At 45.1% G+C, this 26758-nt stretch overlaps 1 protein-coding gene across 1 annotated transcript in view; it reads left to right on the top strand.

The window, feature by feature from the left end:
* The window catches only part of SCGN (secretagogin, EF-hand calcium binding protein), a 115035-nt gene that overhangs the window by 36443 nt on the left and 51834 nt on the right, over window positions 1–26758 (top strand). Inside the window, exons 3-4 of the mRNA XM_083186263.1 lie at window positions 15562–15654; window positions 25438–25527. Of these exons, the coding sequence (XP_083042389.1) occupies window positions 15562–15654; window positions 25438–25527 (183 nt within the window). The remainder of the gene's footprint in view (window positions 1–15561; window positions 15655–25437; window positions 25528–26758) is intronic.

Raw genomic sequence — 26758 nt, 5'->3', positions numbered from 1 at the left:
CGTTAGGCCTTTGCTATCATCTTGATAGGGGAATAATGAAGAGACAATACTATTAGGGGAGTAAGGGGGCCCTTCTCCTTTGGGAGAGGGTCCATATGTATGTACGCCCCCTATGCACGATTTAGGTCACTGCACAGGGTGTTTGGAGCACCACCCCAGGCTCCAAGTAAAATAAACATTTGGACACGTTAAGTATGACTCCCTGTGAACTTCTCCTTTCCAGTGTAAACATTCCTCATTCGGCTAATCTGTCCTCATAGCTTAATGACTCCAGCCATTTTATTAGCTTGGTTGCACTTCTCTGAACTTTTTCCAGTTCTATAATGTCCTTTTTGTTGTGTGGAGCGCAGAATTGTACTCCAAATTCTAGATGAGGGCTAACCAGTGCCTTGTACAGTGCCATCATTATTTTGGTGTCCCTAGCTTCTAGATCTTCCAAAATGTTCTTGGCCTTGTGTGTCAAGAAAGGTTAAAGCTTATGTTAAAACCTGTTCAGCCTGTGCCAGATACAAACCAGCACATGCATTACCCTCTGGAGTTTTACTTTTTCTCATACCCTTGGGACACTGTGAAGATTTAATAGCAAATTCATCCAGTTACACTGAGATTGTACATTGAGTACATTTCTCACAATGTCGACATCATGTTGTCATGATGACATGTTGTGTGCCTGTGATAGCTATCACCAGGGACATGGTCCGGACCGTTGTGGTGTTTGCTACATGCCTGGACCATACAGGGAGGCTTTATTCTCTGAATGGAGCTTGTCCCGTCTGGCAATACACAACAAATGGTATTCCAAAATGGCGCTGTAGTCTCCTCTCAAGAGATATGTGAATCTCAATCACCAAAGGGGATGGAATTGAATCTCCCTCCTTCTGTCCAGTCGTTCTTAAAGACAACCACAACTGACCTGGGTAAAGTTCCCTATGTGCCCGTAATGGTTTCTTTAAGTCTCCACAACCTCTGCATACATAAGTGCCGATGTCAAATCAGTAGATCATCAGGACCCCATGAAAAAATGGACTCACCAGAATCAGGTGCCCTATGTGCATGGAAAGGTTTCTTTAGCCTCCGCGCTCCCACAAGAAGACAGCTTACTTCATGGAATTCTTGCCGTATCCAAAAACATTTATTTCCATCAACAATAAAAAGACATAAAAGATGAATAAAAAGTGGGAAGGAAATCCCAAGGTGTGTGGTGGTCTGGGTTACCTCCCAATCCGGATAGAAGGCCGCCCAGTTGCTGAAGATGGTAACCAGCACCTACCACAAACCTCTAGGGTATTTCTCTACCTCCTCCAACCACCAACGCGTTTCGGGCTATGTGAATAAGCCCTTTTTCAAGGTGTGGAGAATACTACCACATACAGGGTTTATATACCCCATCCTAAAAGGCCATGTGCTGGGTGTTACCAAAAACATGGAAAATACAATACATACAATGCATCTTTAACAATCATAAAAAAGCACATTTAAAATCCTTAACAATATTGTAAATAATTATAAATATAGACCAGCAGCAAAAATGAAAAAACTCACAGGATATCAGTAGTAACACAATAAATGCGAGTGAGTGATCCAGCATAAGTCCATTCATGGTTTTACGCGTATTAGGTGTAAACAGCTGTGTTGTTTCTGCAGCTTGATGAAGTTTTACGCTGTTCTCCGTACTTCCTGGTTAATGACACGCACAGCGCGTCATCCTGCGTCACTTCCGGTAACGCTGGAACGCTACAGACTTCCTGTTGCGCGTCCTGCGTGTCCTCTGTGCTCGCGCTGTCGCGCTCTCCTCAAAACTTTATTAGATACGTCTGCTGGATCTGAATGGAACGCAAATTGCTTCCTGGAAAAGGAGCTATGCGTTTCACTGGTATATATCATCAAGATTTTGCTTGGTCGTTTTTCTCTGGTTGTGCACTGAATTTCTCCAATTGTTCCATGACATACAACACAGAGTAGAAGAACAAATATTAGTGTGTGGTACATTAATCAATAATAACAAATTATTAAAAAATGGATACAATAATCATATTAAAACAGGAAAAAAATATTAGAAGATGGGGATAACAGAGGGTTACAAAAAACATTTTAATTCAAACCCCACATTTAAACCTGCTGGCTCAATAGTATTAAGAGAGTAGATAGTTCTCATTTCCTCCTGTGATAATTTTTTATCCCTATCATTAACTCTCCAATGTTCAGATACAAGCTTTATACCACAAAAATTAACAATATGTTTAGTGTCCCCACCATGCATTTTTTTAAAATGTAAAGAAACATTATGGGACTCAACACCCTTGGTAATGTTCGGACAGTGTTCAGCTAATCTAATTTTCAATTGTCGGGTGGTTTTCCCGATATACACCTTTTGACATGAACACTCTATCAGATAGACACAAAATTTGGTGTTGCAAGTAATGAAATCAACAATATCAAGCATTTTGTTGGTATGTGGGGCCCGATATTGTTGAATCACTCAACAATATCGGGCCCCACATACCAACAAAATGCTTGATATTGTTGATTTCATTACTTGCAACACCAAATTTTGTGTCTATCTGATAGAGTGTTCATGTCAAAAGGTGTATATCGGGAAAACCACCCGACAATTGAAAATTAGATTAGCTGAACACTGTCGGAACATTACCAAGGGTGTTGAGTCCCATAATATTTCTTTACATTTTAAAAAAATGCATGGTGGGGACACTAAACATATTGTTAATTTTTGTGGTATAAAGCTTGTATCTGAACATTGGAGAGTTAATGATAGGGATAAAAAATTATCACAGGAGGAAATGAGAACTATCTACTCTCTTAATACTATTGAGCCAGCAGGTTTAAATGTGGGGTTTGAATTAAAATGTTTTTTGTAACCCTCTGTTATCCCCATCTTCTAATATTTTTTTCCTGTTTTAATATGATTATTGTATCCATTTTTTAATAATTTGTTATTATTGATTAATGTACCACACACTAATATTTGTTCTTCTACTCTGTGTTGTATGTCATGGAACAATTGGAGAAATTCAGTGCACAACCAGAGAAAAACAACCAAGCAAAATCTTGATGATATATACCAGTGAAACGCATAGCTCCTTTTCCAGGAAGCAATTTGCGTTCCATTCAGATCCAGCAGACGTATCTAATAAAGTTTTGAGGAGAGCGCGACAGCGCGAGCACAGAGGACACGCAGGACGCGCAACAGGAAGTCTGTTGCGTTCCAGCGTTACCGGAAGTGACGCAGGATGACGCGCTGTGCGTGTCATTAACCAGGAAGTACGGAGAACAGCGCGAAACTTCATCAAGCTGCAGAAACAACACAGCTGTTTACACCTAATACGCGTAAAACCATGAATGGACTTATGCTGGATCACTCACTCGCATTTATTGTGTTACTACTGATATCCTGTGAGTTTTTTCATTTTTGCTGCTGGTCTATATTTATAATTATTTACAATATTGTTAAGGATTTTAAATGTGCTTTTTTATGATTGTTAAAGATGCATTGTATGTATTGTATTTTCCATGTTTTTGGTAACACCCAGCACATGGCCTTTTAGGATGGGGTATATAAACCCTGTATGTGGTAGTATTCTCCACACCTTGAAAAAGGGCTTATTCACATAGCCCGAAACGCGTTGGTGGTTGGAGGAGGTAGAGAAATACCCTAGAGGTTTGTGGTAGGTGCTGGTTACCATCTTCAGCAACTGGGCGGCCTTCTATCCGGATTGGGAGGTAACCCAGACCACCACACACCTTGGGATTTCCTTCCCACTTTTTATTCATCTTTTATGTCTTTTTATTGTTGATGGAAATAAATGTTTTTGGATACGGCAAGAATTCCATGAAGTAAGCTGTCTTCTTGTGGGAGCGCGGAGGCTAAAGAAACCTTTCCATGCACATAGGGCACCTGATTCTGGTGAGTCCATTTTTTCATGGGGTCCTGATGATCTACTGATTTGACATCGGCACTTATGTATGCAGAGGTTGTGGAGACTTAAAGAAACCATTACGGGCACATAGGGAACTTTACCCAGGTCAGTTGTGGTTGTCTTTAAGAACGACTGGACAGAAGGAGGGAGATTCAATTCCATCCCCTTTGGTGATTGAGATTCACATATCTCTTGAGAGGAGACTACAGCGCCATTTTGGAATACCATTTGTTGTGTATTGTTTATGTTTTTGAGGTTTGGGAATCTCAAGGTGTATCCATAGGCTGCAGTAGCCTGGGCGCAGTCATTATTTTCATAATTTTGTGTCTACTGTTGTTTGTCCCGTCTGGCGTTCCGGGGTTCTGTCTGGTTCTGGTTTTTACCCATACCCTTAGAATAGTTGGTACTTATATGTTAGTTGGGCGCCCACTAAGCAATTTGCTTAGTGGGCTAGTCTGCGTAGTGAAATCGCATCGCATGGGCCATGCGATGTGTGATGCGATGTGATTTTCCTATGTAATTTATTCACTGCTCTCTCAGCCCCGGGCCATCGCATCACATTGCATCTGCCGCAAAATCGCATGCGATTTTATAGGGTGTGTGATGCCATGACATTACGCGTCCTCCAACTTTTTCATTACCCCCACTATCCACGTCGGCGTGGAGTAAAATTTATATAGTGTGGCAAGCGCAACGAGCCACCGAGCCCGAAGCGGACGCGGAATACATGTAAAGTAATCCGCGTCCCCTCGCTGTGCTCGCCACACTATATAAATTCAACTCCACGCCGACATGGATAGTGGGGGTATGAAAAGGTCGGCGGACGCGTTCCGCCGCCCCAGGTGTGCCCTGCCTATTTTATCAGTCCCAGGCTCCACAATTTCAGATAGCAGCCCTGCCTCTGAGGAGCTAAATGCTGCACGGGTCTGTGCCACACAATTCAGTGAGGCACATGACCCCATGTACTGGGGTCACTGCACTATGGAGGAAAAAATGAGAGTGCAGGAGTGCACAACTATTCAAGCCTGCTCTCAGCTGTCTAATAGAGACAGAGGGAAGATGTAATTTCAAGGGCCTTTATACTGGTCCCTGCCAGTAAGAACCACAACCCACCTTGCTCTATTTAATGTTATTAAGGTAATGATCTGGCTTCCTCCAATAAATTTTCCAGATTTTATACACTGATCACCCCTTAATACCTATATGTAATCACCTGCCCAAAGGTCACTCACCGCACCACACCATTGGGCCGCCCTAGCAGTCACTGTAACAGTTGCAGGCAGGGGCGTAACCAGATATTTGTAGGCCCCATAGCAAATGTTAGTAAGGGCCCCCTATTTAACAACTGATGGTAATAAATGTATATAGCACATATAACTCACACTGTAAAGGGCCCCATAGCAGCTGCACCCCTTGCACCTATGTTAGTTACGCCCTTGGTTGCAGGGTCAGATTACCCTGTGTGAGGGCTCCCTGTGTGTAGGGGCCCCAGGGCGACTGCCCCTGTTGCTCCTATTAATCCAGCACTGGTTCCTACTGGTGGTCGCTCCGTCTGTGACTTTATGCAAATATTTGTTGTCTGTACAGTGTTTATATGTAAACATTTTTCTTAAGACACTGGGAATTTTTTATAGAGTGACAAGCAGACAGCAGGTGGTGTGGCGCATAGACAGCGTGTCTACTGTATACAGGGTTTCCCGTTTCTCTAGCATCACTCTCGCTGTATCCAGCACTGTTCTGTTTGCTGCACTTTGAACCATTCGCACACATTTCAGGATAACAGGGAATCTTGCATCTACTACATTATTTAGTTCCATTTGGCTGAAAAGAGCACAATATATTTAGCACATAAATCTCAGGAATGGAAACATGCTATTAATAACAATGGCATATTAGAACATTTTACTGTACACTAACTCAAATGAATATAAACAAGATGGTTTAGGGAAAGACAGAGTCATCATCATTAACACATCATATCTATGTCGTTGTGTGTCTCTCTCATGGGAAAGACATGTATACAGTTATCTGACCATCCGTTGTGATACATACAGTATCACATTATTTGACGTTAGGCCTTTGCTATTATCTTGATACGGGAATAATAGAGAGACAATACTGTCTTAGCCTTCAACCTAAATAAGCGATTTACCAAATAGGTGTCATTTACCTGACATTTGGGGATTGTCAGATCAGTATCACCAGTAGCACATTGTAACAAATAGGAATATTTCCTGCTGAGACCAGTTTACTCTTGGCAATACTTGTCATATTATTTACTATACTATAGAAGTGTATGGAATGATTTCTGCCGGATGCACTTACTGTAGGTATGTGTGATCACTCACTGTTATGCTTTTTGAGCATCTGCCTTAATTATTATTTTGTAAAAGGCGTATATTGGCCCTTATTCTGGTTGACTTGCTTGGATGTTATTTTGCACCCTTGTGAGTCACTCTAACCCCGCTTTGCGAATGTTTAAACCCGCGTCACCCATTTGCACCTGGGATTCGTTCGCAAGGCTTGCAAATGGATTTTTTGTTGCCGAAAAATCGAATGATGGTGAAGTCACACGCATATGTAAGGGTAGTTCAGACCACCCTTACATATACGTGTAGAATTGCAAGGAATTGGGCGAGCAGCTGACATCCGGTTATATCAGCTGTCGGCCCCCCGCACGTGCGTCACGGACACATTAGTATGTGTACGCCCAGCATTTTCATGGGAACACCAATGAAATGCTGGGTGTTCACATATTCTAATGGCCCAGGCCGGCACACCACGCCCCTCTCCACCCCCCGCTCGCAAGGCTGGGTGCGTGCACCTGGCGAACAGACTTTTCGCCGAGTTCGCATTCGCAACCACCCAGCGTATACACATGTGCAGAAATGCTGCTGCGCATGTGCATACACAAAACATCGGTCCACGTGCGAATTTGCGGCTGAGCGGGTCAACCAGAATAAGGGCCATAGTGTACACCTATGTGATGAGAGGTTTACAATTCTGTAAATGTGCATCATGTTTCTCAATCTCAAGACCACATTGGAGATAAACATACTGTACATAACACTTTTCGGTGTAATCATCTCATAATTTAGTATATGGGCCATGGAAATTACAACTGTAAATTCGGTACTTGTTTCCTAGCACGGCGCCCATCGGGTCCCATCGCATACCATAACTTAAGGTATGCGATGGGACCCGATCAGACCCGACAGACCCGATTTGAAAGTTTTTAAGACGTTCCCATACAATGTTAAATCACGTCGCATCGCATGCCATTACAATGGCATGCGATGCGATGCAACGCGATTATACCCGATTTTAAATTGTACAGCCACCCTGATGGCTGATTACAATGTTAAATGCCCCCCCCAGACCCAATTTTTTATTGTATACCCACCATTATGGTTTATTAGTATGTCAAATGCGCCCCCATTGTTAACGCCACGCCACGATCAATGCCAACCCGAAGTGTGGCGAGTGCAGCGAGCCACCGAGCCCGAAGCGTGGCGGGCGCAGCGTGACCCGCGAGCGGACGTGGAATACATGTGAAGTAATGCTCGTCCCCTCGCGGGGCTTGCTGCGCTAGCCACGTTTCGGGCTCGGTGGCTCGATGCACTCGCCACACTATATAAAATCAACTCCACGCCGACATGGATAGTGGGGGTATGAAAAGGTCGCCACACTTCGGGTTGGCGTTGATCATGGCGTGGCATTAACAATGGGGGGGCATTTCACATAGTAATTACCCATCAGGGTGGGTATACAATTAAAAATTGGGTCTGGGGGGGCATTTAATATAGTAATCAGCCATCAGGGTGGCTGTACAATTAGAAATCGGGTCAAATCGGGTTGCATCGCATCGCATGCGATGCGATGCGACCCGATTTGACAGACCCGATACCATACAATGTAAATCGGTGGCGCCGTGCTAGGAAACAAGTACCGTAAATTCTCAACCAAGGAGCTGGCACTATCAGGCTGCTATCGCCCAGTTTGCTGACAATCATTATTTGTTTTAGACTGTGGTGTCATTTTTCTTTCTTTAAAAAAACCTTTTAGTTAAACAATGGTTTGGGAACTCCTTTACCTCTGGAACTTGCTGCAATACTATATATAAAGTTACTATATATAAAGTTAACGCACACTAGAGGCCTCTGATAGGAGAAAGAATCTGCGGTAGAGGCCAGCATCTTGCAAAACAAGGGAAATAAAAGGGGTGAATACATTTATGAAAGCTACATCTGTCAGCTCTGATCAAACAGTTCTTAAGAAATCCTATATGCAGGGGCAAAAGCAGGATTTCTGAAGGGGGTTTCCAGAAATGTGCGCAATACCAACCCCCACCCCCCAAAAAGCCACCACAGGTGGAAAAACAATGTCCCCCACAGGAAAAAAGCTATAGGCTATAATTAGTGTGCACCCCCCTCCCTGAGAGGTCGCATTTGAACTGAGTGAGGATGAGAGCTAACCCTGTTTAGGGCTGGCTGGCAACAGAACCCGGTACCCTGATATCCCCCCCCCCCCCCCCCAATCAACCCTTCTCCACATACATACATATATATTTTATACTGGGTAAAAGAAAAGAAAAAGGTGAACCACAAATGCAGTATATGGGAGTGTGTAAGGCTCCCTATTATGTTAAAAGGACAAAGAAAAGGAGTATACAGTGCTGGTTTAATCTGAATAATAAACAAATTACAATAGTGTGAATAAATATAAATACATTTATTGTATAAAAATACATTAGAGAATTCTCTCTCTCTAAAAAAAAGGGGGTTGTATTGGATAAAAAGAAGTCATGTGCATGCGTATGTGCTCCAGGTGGATGCGTATGTGCGTATGTCATGTGGACACAGGGGACACATTCTTAATATAGACAATAACACAGTAAAATTAATATACAGACATATAAAAATGTTGGTTATTAAAGGGTGCACAGGAGAAAGTACAGTAACATCATTTATTGCTAATAGAACAGGTTATTAACCAACGTTTTTATATGTCTGTATATTCATTTTACTGTGTTATTGTCTATATTAAGAATGTGTCCACATGACCCCTGTGTACACTCCCCCAATCAATCCAGGAGGTATATATAGAGCCTCCTCACACTGTTGGACATTACTGCTCCTGATGAAGATGTTTGATACGTCGAAACGCGTTGAGCCTTACCCCTTTTAAGGCCCCAATCAAGAGCCTCAACACCAATCCGCTCCAGCTTTGCCTTCGGTGTATTCACATTCCGGACCAGACTTCCACCATTGTGCTTCCACAGCTTATACCTCCTTTTGCAGTGATCGTTGACAGTGTCTCATCTATCATCTCATCTGCCACTCCTGCTTTACCATCTGAGGTACTTGGATCCACACACTGGTCAATAGACCGGAACCATCATCTTGGCCAATCTATGAGGTTTCACCATCTAACCTCCACCATTGGTAATTATATCCAAACATCTTGGCTTAGTTGAACTGCCTGCTCCACCCCACCTGGAGCACATACGCATCCACCTGGAGCACATACGCATGCATATGACTGCTTTTTAATACTCCAACGGGTCTTTTTATCCAATACAATCCCCATTTTTTTCTTTTTTTTAGAGAATTCTCTAATGTATTTTTATACAATAAATGTATTTATATTTATTCACACTATTGTAATTGGTTATTATTCAGATTAACCCAGCACTGTATACTCCTTTTCTTTGTCCTATATATATTTTATACACACATACACACAATGACCCAGAAAGGCAGGGAAGGGTAAAATGATGCAGCCCCACCAGTAGTGAATGCAGGGACTTTGTTGGGGCTTATGGCAGAAGGTTCTCCCGTGGTAGCTGAAGGGGGAATCCCTACCTGGACAGTATTTTGCAGGGCTGCACTGGGGGAGTGTACTGCAGGCCACACTGAAGACAGAGGTCTCCTGAGACAGCCTGCCAGAGAGGGGAACTGCGCTGCCTGGGATGGACAGTCAGGCTTGGACACAGGCAGCTGCAAGCTGAGCAGTGCTTGCGTGGGAGATGGCACTGACTGGAACCCTGAGGAAGCGGGAGCAGGGGGGCTCAGTGGGAGACATAGCGAGTACTCACCATTGTGGGAGATCATGCTTGGATTCTGTGGCGCTTGTGTGCGAGTCAGGCGACCGCGAGGTGAACTGCGCAGCTCTCTGCAATTTTTTGGCACCAAGAGCGTCTGACTGCTGCTCCTCCCCAAGTGACTGCCACTGCCAATGTCCTGCTGTCACTGCTTATTCTAGTCTAAGTGCCGCTGTCAGTGCCTGGTGCTCGTCTTTGCAGTCTGCTTTGCAAAGCACAGAGAGCACAAGAGGAGCCATTTGGAAGCCGCAGCGTTAGGAGGTCGGCAGCTGACAGAAAACAAACTTTGCCTGTCAGGGGGGTTTCTGTGCAACCAGAACCCCCCCCCCCTGCATGCGCCATGGATATGACCTCTACTTCCAGCATAGGAAACTCCTTCTCTATGGAATATACTACTGCATTGTCCCATAATCAATATGGAGCTTTAGTACGATATTCACCAGCTTGCACCCCATGTAATGCTGCTTTCAGACCGCATAACTGGCTTTGACCCTGTATTTGGAAACGTTTCCAAAAACGGGTCTGCCAGATAAAACCCCTTTCACACCGCAGCACTTAAACGGTATATTACCGTTTAAGTGCCGATTTTTTGACACTGGCAGACCCGTTTTTGGAAACTTTCCAAATACAGGGTCAAAGCCAGTGCAGCCTTCAGCCCTCCCCTCCGTGCAGCTCCCCCCCCCCTCGCGTGTCGACCGAGAGCATGTCGACGCCCCCCCGCGCATGTCGACGCCCCCGCGCATGTCGACGCCCCCGCGCGTGTCGACGCCCCCCCACCCCACCCCGCGTGTCGGCGCCCCCCCCCCCCCCCGTGTCGACTTACCCCGTGCCGGTACCTCCGTTGTGGACTGCAGCTCAGTATGCTCGGAAAGCACTTATGAAAAAAGTGTCTTCCAGAAAATGGCTGCCCCCCATACGGAAGACAGTTTTTTTAAACAAATCAGAGCACAATATAACGCCCCTTCAGCTGATGTCCTTTTCTAAGTTCCCGTCAGTTCTTAGATAAAAATATTAGTCTGAGTCTACCTTCCGGAAACACAGTCAGCGTGGAGAGGGACCCAGTCTCCACGCTGACTGTGTTTCCGGAAGGTAGACTCAGACTAATATTTTTATCTAAGAACTGACGGGAACTTAGAAAAGGACATCAGCTGAAGGGGCGTTATATTGTGCTCTGATTTATTGAAATCGCTGCCATCCATTGAGTGGACCAGCACAGGACTGGTAGACCTACAACGGTGACCATATCACCATCTAAAACACTCACCCAAGAGTGTACTCCTACATTTTCACATGTAATCAAGGTTTAAAAAGCTTATCGATCTTGGTGTACTACCCCTGAAGAAGTCCCTAGGGGACGAAACGCGTAGGGTTTCTCATATGATCATGCTGCACCTGTGATTGAAGTCTTGCACTGAACCACGAAATTGATTATAAACGATTTCAAGACTTGTACATTTTAAACTGTTTTATTGTAAAAAATAAATTTTCTGTATTTTTACAAATTGTGGACTGGTGAAACCACCCCTTGAGCGCACCTCTATATCTTCCTTCCCCATATATATATATATATATATATATATATATATAGACAGTTGGGTTCTCAGGTTGGCACTCTGGTTAAAGATAAAACTGTTCCGGTGCCAGGCACATAATGTGGTTAATAGAAAGCACTTACCCCCTCGCAGAAAGGATTGGAGCCGGCACACGGTAGTAGGTGAAGATAAAAAAAAAAAAAAAAACAGGTCAGCAGCTGTCTCTTTGTGCAATGATGTAATTGCAATAAACCCTTTTTTTCTTCACCTACTACCGTGTGCCGGCTCCAATCCTTTCTGCGAGGGGGTAAGTGCTTTCTATATATATATATATATATATATATATATATATATATATATATATATATATATATATATATCATGACAAGGCAGCTATCCTTCATGGGCCTGAGAAGCATATGATGAGCTCCACTAAGCAGCACAAGCCTCTCAGCCTCTGACCTCTTGTGTGCAAAGTCTTATTGAACTTAGTCAACTCCCAGTAATGCATTGCACACTTGTGCAGCCAGTGTGACTTGACTCCTGATGCTCAGCACCATTAATTACAGATGGAGTCGGCGTCTTCATTGCAGGGGCTGGCAAAATTATCGTCAGCCCCCACCAGCGGCCGGCTCCCGCCAGGGTCCCCGTTGCCTCCCATGCCCTAGCCGCCGGCCCACCTCGCTGCCCCGACCCCAGCCCCTAATGGGCCCCATACATCAGCAATCACAATTTATGGATTTTCAGATATAGGGATATTTTGGCCAGATAAATGGATTTTACAATCTATCTGACTTTGCCCACACATTACAGATTTATTTCAGTGATCGGCAGATTTTTCCATCTAAAGATTGCATCTTCATATCTGGAAATTGCCCAATCGATTGTCATTTCAGCTGTTCATAATGTAAATAGATGAAGAAGACGAATTGGGAATGCCCACACATATAAAAAAGATCTGCAGATAATACCAGATTATTAAACATGTTTAAAAACCTGATTAAGCAATCGATTGTCGATTTTGATTGGGATTGCCAAAAGGGGGAGCCCACACATCTAAAATTAATTGTGGCAATCATCTCCATATCTGAAAATTGTCACAATTATTGCTGATGTATGGGGCCCTTAACCCTGCCCGTCTCCCTGAAGCATTTGGTTTTCAGTGAGTGAGTTGCGAACTGATTGCAGACTTCTGCAAATTCGCACAACAGCTGAATCAGGCCCCTGGTGCAGTAAAGCACAGAGATGTCGATGACTGTCTGCAAAACTAACAAGTCTCTTTTGATTGACTGATTGCAGATTAGTCACCCCAGCTTGAAAATTTATCTAACGTTTATTAGTTACTGCCAATACACTGTTCTCACTTGTGAATATTACACCTCAATGTTAGTAGTACATGCATTATTAAAGTCACAGTAGTGTAAATCACAAAAACACATGAACTCACAATCTACTATAGTATAATGTGCTGTAAATACATACTTGTATACCTTACATGCATCTGGAGCATTTACCACCTGTACAGGACTGAACTTACAGATGTATGTACTCTTGTATGAGTTGCCTTCTACATTTCAGGAATAAATGCGTCGATCTAACTCTACATGATAGACATGGATGTTTCTGTTTTCTCTGACTTGTTATCTCTTTTTTAATGAATACCTGTCATGCCCCAGGTGATCAGCAACACATCTGGTTTACTATAACACCCAAAAGGGTAATATGTCATGTCCAATTAAGTCATTGTATGTTGGAAGCTAGAGGGGAGGTAATTATTCCCTCTCGCCATCTGTCGGGCTTATTATTCTTTGTCCCCTATAAGAACTATTGATTCCTTATCCACCGTAAAGCACAATGCCAGGCACATGTCCGTGTCAGAGTGCAAGGAGAGTAATAGGATATAGCTGCACCCTTTATTCTCTAACATGACTTCAAAATTAGTAATTTTTCGATGATTTACTTATGTTTTATGGTCTCTGTACTTAATGTACAAATTTTGTTGATTGTTTGGGATGCGGGCAAAATCCCAGCGGTTGAAATACTGATGCCAGGATCCCGTCCGCCACAATCACGCCATTTTCTCCCTCTGTAGGTGTCCACGACACCCATAGAGGGAGAATAAAGGAGTGTTCCAAGCACAATGAGGTAAGCGCAGAGAGCCCGCAAGGGGCGGCATTGAGCTTGTTTTGCGATCGGGATTGTGGCGGTCGGGATCGGATTCTGACCGCTGGGATCCCATACCGGACCCGATTGTTCATGTACTGTATGTGAACTATTAATAACAATAAAGTAAACCCAAAGTCTTATTCGCTACTTTAGGAGCATACTGTAGTACAAGAGTTTCTCTCATGTTAATTCTCTTAAGGCAGCAACTCTATAGGCTGTAGAGTAATAATGAAGTATGGAATTAAAAAGATACTTGTAACAGCTGCTGCTGAGTGTAAAGGGGACCGTGCTTATCAGCAGCACATTAACAATGGCCATAGCACAAGGTAATGGCTGGAGGAGCTGACTGGCTGCTGCGTTATCACTGGCCACTTTATCACTTCACCAGGCTTAATACATCTGCCCCGTTATTTTCAAGACTCACACACAGCATTTGCAAAGGCAGCATTTCTTTTTTTGTACCATCACGTCTTAAGTTTGACCTCTACCTCCAAGTCACCGATGCAGCTGCTATGGGAATAACAGTTTGGCAGGTCCTTCTGTCTAATTATATATGTCACAACTTACAGCAAGTCTAAATGTTTGAGCCTCTCAGATATGCAGCCCAAGTCATTTTTCTGCCTCTGTCTTACTTTGCATAGTCTGCATAAGGTGTGGCTCAATCAATTAAAAATTTGACATTTTGATTGTACATTTTCCTAATCATAACTAAGGTCCTTAATTGGCACCTCACCTTACTCCAACACCAGAAACTGTATTGTTTTACCGTTATCCTATCACAATGTTTTAGCATCACATCCTAATAGCTGAGGAATGCATTTACTCTCCCTTTCCCTCTATGGCTAAAACTGTATCGGAAATGTCATTTCTCTTTTTGTTCCACATTTCATATTCACCAACTGCATCTGTATTAAGTATTTGATGCTTCCTATGACGATTTTCCTGTATCTCTATTTCACACTTTAGCTAGGTACACACTGCCCAGAATTGAATCAGAACTACTGTCTTAATGCCCCTGTACACTAATAAGATTTGGGCTGCTGCTTCCTGTCCATTGGGGGTATGTCATGCACATTTAATTTGGGCCAATTTTGCGGCCCGATCCTTTGGGATCATGTGAAATCAGCCCAATTCGCATGCAAGCTCGATGTTTTATAAATGCGCATGTGCCAGCAATGTTGGGTGCGTGCACTCGACTAACAATCTGTTTGCCATGGACGAACGCACCCAACATTGCGGGTGGGGGATGGCGGGCCAGGGTACTCAGCCATGGGCATTCCCATGAAAACGCTGGGCTTTCCCATGGAAATTGCTGGGTGACGTGGGCAGCGGGGGCAGGCAGTACTAAAGCTTCTAAAATTGAAAAGTGGTGATGTTGCCTGAAGCAACCAATCAAATTCTGTCTGTCAATTCTCTATTGCATCCTGGAAAATGATAGACAGAATCTGATTGGTTACTATGGGCAACATCACCTCTTTTTCATTTTTAAAAGCTTTAGTAAATGTACCCTGATGGTCACTTTGCTTAGGAAACCAATAGAGGATATTCGCAATAGAATCGAATAATCTGGGGGCTTGCATTGGGCGCTCCAGCAGCGTGAAAGGTTCTACTGTTATATTGCATGAGACACTGAGGTTTTATGTGTAATTCATTTTGAGAAGAAAAGTAAAACGTGTAAACTGTTTAATTTATTAAAACTCATTTTATATTATTATATCTGTAACATTAACCGGAAAAATGAAACGTTATAGCAATCGAATTACAGTATGACAAGTAAAAGAAAATGTTCTATGAAGCAATTGCCAATCTATTTGTTCTATTCTAGAATGCAATAACTCAAGAAAAAGTGCAGAGAGTGAAGGACCGATTCATGTCTGCATATGACGTCACTTCAGATGGCCGTCTGCAAATACAAGAGGTATGTACAATCTAGGGTGTAACTACCATAGGCACAGGGAGTGCAGCTGCTATGGGGCCCAGAGCTGAGGGGGGCCCACCTTCTATGCCAAAGTTACCTGTGTTATATACATTTTTCACCATTGGGTGCTACATAGAGGCCATTACAAACTTTTGCTATGGGGTCTAGTGGTATATGGTATATGGCTGAGACGAGCATGGATAGCAATCTCACACGCACGCGCGTCTCAGTTTCCGGGCGGCAGGGCGACGGGAACCCTGTCCGTCTCCGCATCAGGGAGATGGACAGGGTTAGGGGAGGCGGCGAGGGTGGAGCGGGGAGGCGGTGGGACCCCGGGTGACCGCCAGGGACCCGGGGGAAGCGCTGTCTGAAGGGTACGCGCACGCATCTCGTGCGCGCGCGTCCCCTTTCGCAGATACAGATGGCGGCTGGTGATTCTGCCACCATCCCCTGCAAAGACCAGCCCGGCTCCATCTGTAATTTTTTATTAAAAGAATAATGTATTTAATTATTCAGTTCCAGCCAGAAAACAATAGCAATACAATACCAATAAGCCTTCCCCAATCAATTTACCTATGAGTGTATTGTCTTGCCCGCTGGCACCAATTCTTTGCTATTATTGTTCTCACTGTTGGCCCTTTATAGGGATTTTATATGACATGTATAACATACTAGTTACCAGCCCATAACAGTAATGTCATCACCAGCGGCTGTGTGCGGCTGAATGAAAAAACACTTAAATTGCTCCGTCGAGCACCATCTGTGGCCGTTGTCACACAAAATACTTAAATTCCACTCATAGTGGTGAGGAGCCCCATTAGATTTTTGTCTATATAGGATTTCTATGAGTCAAATATGTGTCATGTTTATTAGTTAGCCCAATTATTATTATTAATTAATGTTTTATCTATAATTCAAAATAAATGTAGAACTGGCCTTAAGTAGACTTTAGCTGGAACGCTGGTAACAAACGTAAAGATGCTACTAGAATGTACACACATTTATATGTATCTTAATATAGATCCTATGCAAAGGAGCTGCAATCATCATCATCAACTTCTCCATGGCTAAAAATGCATTGGACACACTACCACACTAGCACCACTTACTCTAGCTTCCATGTAGTCCTCCCACAGTAGAGTGCACAGCTAGTCCACATATGCAGCTAGTTAGATGACGCCATGTGTGTCGTACAGGCATTCTGATTTGAAATGTCTTGAGAGCTGATGCACAATGTTTATGCTTGAGGCTTGTAACTTACTTGTTTTCCTAATAAGCCACTTACTGTACTCTATATATAAAGATCAGTGGTTTTTATTCCTTACTCCTCTACTACTCACTTGCATACATCGTTAATACAGGCAATAGAACAATAGGACTAGACTAAAAGAAAACACTAAATGACCTGTTGGTTAGTACAATGGGCCTTATTCTGGTCCGCTCGCAGCCGCCATTCCTTCACATCATCAAAGGCTGCGAATGAATGTTTATGTTAAACATCCATTCACAGGCCGTGCATGTGAACACACGCTGCGAGGGGGGCGTACTATGTGGAAGAACAGAAGTGAATCCTGTCTCTCCCTACAAAATTAGAACTAAGGATGACATATAAACATAATTTTCTTAATTTAATATTATTTTTCTAAATCAGAAACTTTAATCCTAGGGGTGCTCTGAAAAAATTCTGATACTCCAGGGTGCCGTGATTCAGAAAAATTTGGGAACCACTGCCGTAGAGGCAGGGGCGGGCTGGGCCGGGGGGCAGGATGCCACATGCCCCCCGGGCCGGTATGTAGTGGCTGGTCTGGGCCAGGGCCGACTGTGTGCACTGACATAATCATTACCCTGCTGCCGCACGTCGGGTACTGCTACCGCACACAGGCCTCCATGGCGACGGCCCCTCCAAAAATGGCCGCCGCCTAGGAGGAGACAGACACTAGAGGTACTGCTGTACCTCTAGTATCTGTCAGAGGATGACAGCGCGCCGCAGACAGCGCTACCCGGAAGTGCGGCTTCGGGTAGCGCTGGCGCGCTGTTTAAAAGGAGGAACCCCTAGGCAACGAACATTTACCTAGGGCTGCCGAACATTTACCTAGGGCTGCCGAGAGGGGGAGGGGGGGTAGGTTACAGTTAACCTGCGGAGGCCGCCGGCGGGAGCGTGGGTGGCCCTGCAAAAGGAAGGTACAAGGAACTGTTCATGCTGCATGCAGTGAGGGGGCCCTGGAGGAGCTCATGGAGGCTGAGCTCAAGCTGACCCTGCTAGGAAACACTGTAAGTACATTGTTCTGCCTAGACTTTTACATGTGTGTATATATATGTGTGTGTGTGTATATATGTGTCTCTCCCTCTCTCCCTCTCTCTCTCTCTCTCTCTCTCTCGAACAAACAGTGCCACTCCACGGGTTAAAGCAGGCAAATATATGTTTATTGGGCATTACGGTGTGTGGCATTATGTGTAATGGGCATTGCGGTGATGGCATTATGTGTAAAGGGCATTTATTAATTGGCATTATGCTTAATGGCCATTGCGGTGTCGTCTTTATGTGGAATGGGCATTACGGTGTGTGGCATTATGTGTAATGGGCATTATGTGTAATGGGCATTACGGTGTGTGGCAATATGTGCAATGGGCATTGCGGTGTTGGCATTATGTGGAATGGGCATTGTTTAATTGGCATTATGGTGTGCGGCGATATGTGTAATGGGCATATCGGTGTTGGCATTATGTGTAATGGGCATTGGTTAATTGGCATTATGCTTAATGGGCATTGCGGTGTTGTCTTTATGTGGAATGGGCATTACGGTGTGTGGCATTATGTGTAATGGGCATTAAGTTGTTGGCATTATGTGGAATGGCCGAATGGGCATTGTTTAATTGGCATTACGGTGTGCGGCAATATGTGTAATGGGCATATCGGTGTTGGCATTATGTGTAATGGGCATTGTTTAATTGGCATTATGTTTATTGGGCATTGCGGTGTTGGCTTTATGTGGAATGGGCATTACGGTGTGTGACATTGGCCCTTATTCTGATTCGGTCGGTACGGCCCGCGTGCGGCCGTACCGCCGATGTTTGGACTCTGCACATGCGCAGAGGTCAATCTGCGCATGTGCAGCCCCCTTCGCCGCAGACGTATTTCGTCCGCCGCAAAGGGGGCGTATAGGGGCGTGAGAGGCTTCATGCCCTCATTTCCCTATGTGTACGCCCCGCGTTTCATGGGCGTTCCCATGCAAACGCGGGGCGTATGCATGGTAATGAGGGCATGACGCCCTCATTACCATGACATGGGGGCGGAAAGCTGACGTCGCCGGATGTCAGCTTTCAGCCCCCATACAAGCTACCACACGGACGATTGTCCGTGTGGTCTTAGCTTGCGGGAGCTGCCGCGGCGTGCGGGCCTGCCTTCGATGGTCGACGACCATCGAATGCAGGGGGCAGCTCCCACCATGGTGGAGGCGTAGCCTCCACCATTTTAATGCGGATCGCCAGCCGTCCGTGTACGGACGGCCGTGGCGATCCGTCTGGTGGGCGGCCCTTGGTTTGTGCGGTCGGAGCCCCGTGTGCGGCTCTGACCGCACCAACCAGAATAAGGGCCATTATGTGTAATGGGCATTACAGGGTAAAATTTTGCAGCGCGCCTCCGGCGCGCACTGTCCCTGTTTCGGGGCTGTATGTGTAGGGGAATGATTGTTTAATAATTGCTGCATACTACATAGAGGGGAGAGGGTTGGGTGGTGAAACGATGGTGATGGTGGTGGGCCACTTGCTTGTGTTGCCCCCCAGGCTGAAAGTTGCCAGCCAGCCCCTGCGTAGAGGAAATGTGGATAGTGCTGGGACCAGTTGCCTGTGATTTTGGGGGGAATTTGATGCTATACATTAGTTATTAAGAAACACAGAGGGCTGATTAAGCCTGAAGGAGCATAAACCACTGAGGGTTCTTCACAGGTTACACAGTGCTGTTGGTCACATGTATGTTAATGAGGATGGGCACAAGGCCTATCAGAGCAGGGGGAGGGTTCTAGACAGGGTAGGAAGGGATCACGAGTTATAGTGACAAATTCTCTGTCTGAAGAAGCCCCACCCACCCTGCCCTCTTTCTCTTCTTCTCCGGTGGCGGTAAAGAACGGTCATTCTTTAAGAACTCTGTGTGTGTAGGTAGTGGGGTGCACTCTCCCTCGACATCGATTGTCATGGGCCATGCTTTTGTCTGGGGGATGGCCGTCACCACCAGGCCTGGTGGCTGACCAGGGAGAGTGATCACCAGCGATGTATGTATGCATAGTGATCTTTAACCCCACCTTTCCTATAGTGACCGTTCTTTAGTGCCGCCACCATTTATAGTCATAGTTTTAGTTGTCAAAATAAATTTGACATACTTTTGAAACGCCAGAACTTTGTGTCCGTGTCTTATTTTAGGGTAAGTTATTTAAGTTTAGAGTTAAGGTTGTGTTTAGGTTTGTCAACAGACAAGGTGTAAACCGGGAGGATACCCGATGGTGAGTTTAATAAAGCATTAGGAGCAGCTACTTTAATCAGCTTTGGCATACAGTATCTGCCCAGCAGTCCCATCATTTAATATTATATACAATTATTAACATGAATTAATGTTGAAGTAAAAAGAAATACTGTATGTTATAGAGTTCATAAAAGCTCTATTACAATATTCTGTATCCCATACTCAAGGACATGACTACACCGAATACCAATAATATTGTTAGCTGTATTGTCTTTGTCCACTAGTGAGTATTGTAACTGACGATATTCCTTACATGAGTGTGCTACTGAATCTGTGTGGAAATATGTAGATTCTGCCACATGTACTTAGGTCAATATGAACTAGCCATTTCATACTTTCACTGGTATCGATAGGTGATTATTGCTGGGATTTTGAGAACGGTTTTTATTTCATTTTTACATTAATTGCACTTCACATTTCATATCTTTGCTCTCTTTCATGATCACATTCATGTATACTGTACAGTACATCTCCTATTCACTGTCCACAAATCCAGTATCCCTTAGTGGCCCACAGGCAGAGCATAGAAGCATGCTCTATGTTTGCATCTGAAATTCGGATAGAATATATATAGATCGGGACATAAATTAAAGGTACCTTTATCTGTAATAGGCATGTGCCCTTTTCTACCACTCCTGTCTCAGTGACAGTCTAGCAATATAAAACTCATGGACATTACATCATGGATCTGTCAGAAAGTGAGTAATGCAGAACACATTTAGCTGTGAGTCTGACAAGGGAGAGACAACGCGCGTGTCCCCTATCCACCGGACCATCTACAGCAGTTCTACTGTAAGCGCATTCACTTAATATGTGAAATACTCATGAGGATGAACATGCCCAACTGCTGACATAAAGGCAACATTAACTTCAGCTCAGAATAACATTTCCAATTCCCAGGACATCTTCTACCTGGTTTTGAAGGATATTTACTACATATATTGTCTAGCAATGCAATGCTTTTACACAAGCCGTTCTCATAATACTGAACGTTTGTTTCTTTAGTGATACAGTGTATGCCGAGAAACAAAATATTCTCATTTAGGAGCAGATGTATCAAGCTTCAAAAAGTGATAACATGGAGAGTAATAAGCAACCAGCCAATCAAACCCATCCTGTAACATGACAGGTAGGAGCTGATTGGCTGGCTGTTTATCACTGTCCATTTTAGCACTTTTGAAGCTTGATACATCTGGCCCATAGTGAGTAATCATCAACTTCTAAGCAAACATGAATGTGCAGGAACATCTGGTAAGGGGTGTGGATCATTAGGGTGATGGTAATTGGGTCCATCACAATTGGTTGACAGTCAATAGGTCAACATAAGGCTTTAGGTCCACATTGAAAAAAGGTTGACACAAGCAAAAGGTCAACATGTTTTTCACTGTTTTGGGTGTATGTGTTGAAATCTGCCGACATAGACATCTTGGGTGACATTCTATGTGTAGCGGTAAAAAACGCATGATTTTTACCGCACCTAATCGCACTTTTGAAAATCGCAAGATTGGGCCGTTTTTCGCATATTTAATGAGATGCGAAAAACGGCCCAAATAGTGCGACTAGGTGCGATTTGATGCGATTTCTTTAGTCCTGAAAATGTGCGATTTTCAGGTCTGAAAATCGCACATTTGCAGGAAATCGCAATTAAAAAAAACAAAAAACAACTGCGCGGGGGCCCCCGCCAGAGCATAACCAGCCCCGGGCTCATTGAGCCGGTGCTGGTGACATAAAATCACGGTCCCCGACAAATAGGGGTCCCCTTGATTTAATGAAACCAGCACCAGGCTCAAGGTCCGGCGCTGGTTCCCAAAATACGGGGGACAAAATGACTATGGGGTCCCCAGCATTTCAAGAACCAGCACTAGCCCCAACCAGCCAGTAGGGTAATGCCACAGCCGGGGGACACTTATTATATAAGGTCGCCCCCGGCTAAAGCATTATCCCCCTGGCTGGTCAGCATGGGCAGGGGTCCTATGGAAGTGGGGACCCCCCAAAGAAGGGGTCCCCCCCTCCAGGACTTACCAGCCCATGCTGAAAGTCCGTGGCTGTCCCCGATGCCCCTGGGCAGTGGGCATCGGGCTGATGAAAAGTGTAAAAAAAAAGAATAAAAACTTGTCTTATACTGTAGAACTATGAGTCCCAGCAAGCCTACCCCGCATGCTGGGACTTGGAGAACCACAAGTCCCAGCATGCGGGGCATTAAAGTTCCACAGTACAAGAAATAGTTAAATAAAACACACACTGACACCCAGAAAAATAAACGTTTAATACATCCACAGCCCACACATACTGATACTTACCTACCTTGAGCCCTTGGGTCGGTCCCTGGATCCGGGGTCCGGGGTCCTGGCTCCTGGGCTGAAGAGTCCGGTTCCGGGGTCTTGGTCCTGGTTCCGGGGCTGGTCCGGGGTCCGGGGCTCCAGGGCTGAAGAGTCCGGTTCCGGGGCCTTGGTCCTGGTTCCGGGGCTGGTCCAGGGTCCGGGGCTCCTGGGCTGAAGATTCCGGGGTCCTGGATCCGTAGTAATCCAAAGGGGTACATGAGGAAGGAAATCCTACTCACCTGGTCCCCGGCGATGACCCCGGCATCTTCAGCTCCAGACGCGCTGCTCCCGGCTGGTACCCGCTCACGGACTGGAGAAACGCAGAGATTTTCATCTTCCGCGCCTCTCCTCCGGATGATTCTGATGGCCGCCTAGCGGCCAATCAGGAGCCGACTTTCTCGGGGTCGTCGCCGGGGTCCAGGTGAGTAGGATTTCCTTCCTCAGGTACCCCTTTGGATTACTACGGATCCAGGACCCCGGAATCTTCAGCCCAGGAGCCCCGGACCCGGGACCAGCCCCGGAACCAGGACCAAGGCCCCGGAACCGGACTCTTCAGCCCTGGAGCCCCGGACCCCGGACCAGCCCCGGAACCAGGACCAAGGCCCCGGAACCGGCCTCTTCAGCCCTGGAGCCCCAGACCAGCCCCGGAACCAGGACCAAGGCCCCGGAACCGGACTCTTCAGCCCAGGAGCCAGGACCCCGGACCCCGGATCCAGGGACCGACCCAAGGGCTCAAGGTAGGTAAGTATCAGTATGTGTGGGCTGTGGATGTATTAAACGTCAGTGTGTGTTTTATTTAACTATTTCTTGTACTGTGGAACTACAAGTGCCAGCGGGCCCTTTAATGCCCCGCATGCTGGGACTTGTGGTTCTCCAAGTCCCAGCATGCGGGGTAGGCTTGTTGGGACTCATAGTTCTACAGTATAAGACAATAGTTTTTATTCTTTTTTCTTTACACTTTTCATCAGCCCGATGCCCACCGCCCAGGGGCCTTGGGGGACAGCCCCGGACTTTCAGCATGGGCTGGTAAGTCCTGGAGGGGGGGACCCCTTTTTTGGGGGGGGTCCCCACTTCCCCAGGACCCCTGCCCATGCTGACCAGCCAGGGGGATAATGCTTTGGCCGCGGGACCTTATATAATAAGTGTCCCCCGGCTGTGGCATTACCCTGCTGGCTGGTTGGGTCTGGTGCTGGTTCTTGAAATGCGGGGGACCCCTAGTCATTTTGTCCCCCATATTTTGGGAACCAGCGCCGGACCTTGAGCCTGGTGCTGGTTTCATTAAATCAAGGGGACCCCTATTTGTCGGGGACCGTGATTTTATGTCACCAGCACCGGCTCAATGAGCCCGGGGCTGGTTATGCTCCGGGTGGCGGTGGATAGTTTTGCCCATGGGAATGCCCAGCGTTTCATCGGTGTTCCCATGTAAAAGATGGGCGTTCTCATGGTAATTAGGCTGTGATGCTGGTGCCGGGGGCAGACAGCTGACATCACTGGATGACAGCTGCCCACCCACTTCCTGGTTTTTTTAAAGCAGCAATCATTTACACTGCAAAACCAGTTTGATTTTGCAGTGTTAATGATTGGCACTTTAAAAAAACCTGGAGATTTCTTACCAAATCTCTCACTTTCTGAATCTCTCATCCTATTAAATCTCACCCACATTTTTATTTGAATTTATATAACAAATGGGATATTTTTAGCATCTCTCACACAGATGTTGGCACTCAAAAGGTTAATTTGTCCCTGCATACTTGCCAGCATTTCAGATAGATTGTGAAGGTAACACCTACTGTATAAGTGCAGGCTTCTCTACATCTGAGGAGTGTGCCATAAAAATGACATTGACCCAAATGTAAATGAGCCCCAAAGCAGTTAATGAGTTCTTCTTGTTGATGAAAATACAGTAATACTTTTCAGGGCTCATGTCTGGGGTTTTACAAGTGCCAATGAGAAACCTTATTTGAAAATGCATGTAGCCATAGGGATCACTGGGCAGATGTATTAAACCTGGAGAAGAGATAAACTGGATATCAAGTGGAAATAAAGTGAAAGTAGATAAAGAACTAGCCAATCAACTCCCAACTGTCATTTTCAAACAGTTTATTGGCTGGTGCTTTATCTGTTTTCACTTTATGGTACTTGTTTAGTTTCACAGCGGCAGCATGGCGCCCGCTACTTCCGGGTTCGGCGCTCGGCAAACTTTCTGAAATAAAGTCAATGCCAACGTGAATAGTTCATATCTCCACTATCCACGTTGGCATGGAGTTAATCTTAGATAGTATGGCCGAGCACGTAGCGTAGGCGAGCGAAGCGAGCCCCGCAAGGGGACACAGACACTGCTGCGACTGAGACGGTGCCGCCGTGAAACAAAACAAGTACCCACTTTATCTACACTTTATTTCTTCTCCAGGCTTAATACACCTCCCCCACTATGCCTTATAAACACCCCCCCTAGTATATACTGTTAGTGCTACATGACAAGGTACAATCATGGAGATTTCTAGACTATTCGGGGAGTCGGGGAGACTGTTACTGCCTCAGGGAGTCTCCCTGACAATCAGGAAGAGCTGACAAGCATGCCTCAGGACCCCAAACAGTTCATGTTTGGCAGGTGAACCAGCGGGTGCACTGGTGTAGCCATTACTCATTGGCACATTTTCAATGATCGACAGGTGGAGCTACAGTAATCAGTTCACTTGTCATTGTGTGATGAGAAAACTGGAAAACATTTGAGTTTGAGAAACTACAGTACAGTATGGCCTAGTATTTCTCCAGCGCTATCCAGCATCACACCTAGAGAAGATATGCATGCTGTTTTCCATTTTTTTGGCATATAAAAGTAATACAAGATTATAAGATACTAAATATTGTTTCAAACAGAACTGGGAAATTGGATACTATAGTTTATGAATTATTGCCAACTGATCACATTATATTTTTTTCCAGCTTGCAAATATGATTTTGCCAGAGGATGAAAACTTTCTGTTACTTTTTCGTAGAGAGACCCCTTTGGATAACAGCGTTGAGTTCATGCGGGTACGTGTGAGTGTGATGTGATTATACTGACTGCTGTAAGATTATGTTTATGCCATACTAATCAGAATAAAAACTATATTGTAAATGTATTAACTTCCATTAATTTAATCATAGAACTAACCAGCAATAAACTGTATTCCGTGCAATACAACAACATGTGTATTTGAATATTTGCCATACTGTTGTTAATAGCATATAAACCAGGTAAACATATACTACAATGAGGCCAATGTCATACATTATGTGGTATATGATAGACAGTTCCAGGATTGCAGAGGGCATATTGTACATCGAACGCTACATCTCGTCATAAGGAGCATCTGAAGGTGTTTCAGACCCTAAAGCTGGGTACACATCTATACAATCGTCAGGCCGTTCTTTCAATCTGGGACAAACGGTTGTTCGATTCTATAGGTGTGTACGCTGTCCCGATTCCTGCTGTATGATCGATAAACGGGAAAAATGGTCTTGTCCGTCCATACTCAGTTGGTCGAAGGTTCTGTGCTGTTTAATATTCATCCGACCAGACGGGCCCATATGGGAAAAAAGTGCAGTGTGTGCGCACGTTCTATCGATATTCTGGCCGTTCTTGCGATTATACTCCCAAAGCTGGAACGCCCAAGCGGGCGTTGACTAGCTGCATGATCTTTTCTACAGCACAGCATGTAAACAAGAAGCGATCACCTCTCCCTCATTATATTTTCCTCCCATCTTTATAGCGGTTTGCAGTACGTCTGTCACTTGTCACCCTGCCACCTGTCTACATGTAGACGCGCACCCCATCCTTTATAATGGTTTGCCATACACCTGTCCCTAGTGACCCTGCCACCTGTCTACATTTAGACGTGCAACCCATCTTTATAGCGGTTTGCCGTACATCTGTCCTTAGTCACCCCACCGGCTGTCTACATTTAGACGCACACCCCATCTTTATAGCGGTTTGCCATACATCTGTCCTTAGTCACCCCACTGGCTGTCTACATGTAGACGCGCACCCCATTCTTATAGTGGTTTGCCGTACGTCTGTCCCTAGTCACCCTGCCACCTGTCTACATGTAGACGCGCACTCCATCTTTATCGCGGTTTGCCATACGTCTGTCCCTAGTCACCCCATCAGCTGTCTACATGTAGACGTTCACCCCATCCTTATAGTGGTTTGCCATATGTCTGTCCCTAGTCAACCCACTGGCTGTCTACATGTAGACGGCGAGATACACCATTCTTCAGAGCG

The sequence above is a fragment of the Crinia signifera genome, chromosome 5 (genome assembly GCF_055691185.1).
Source record: "Crinia signifera chromosome 5, ASM5569118v1, whole genome shotgun sequence".
Lineage (NCBI taxonomy): Eukaryota > Metazoa > Chordata > Amphibia > Anura > Myobatrachidae > Crinia > Crinia signifera.
Note: the sequence above shows the minus strand (reverse complement) of the source record. Positions and strands in the feature narration are given on the sequence as shown.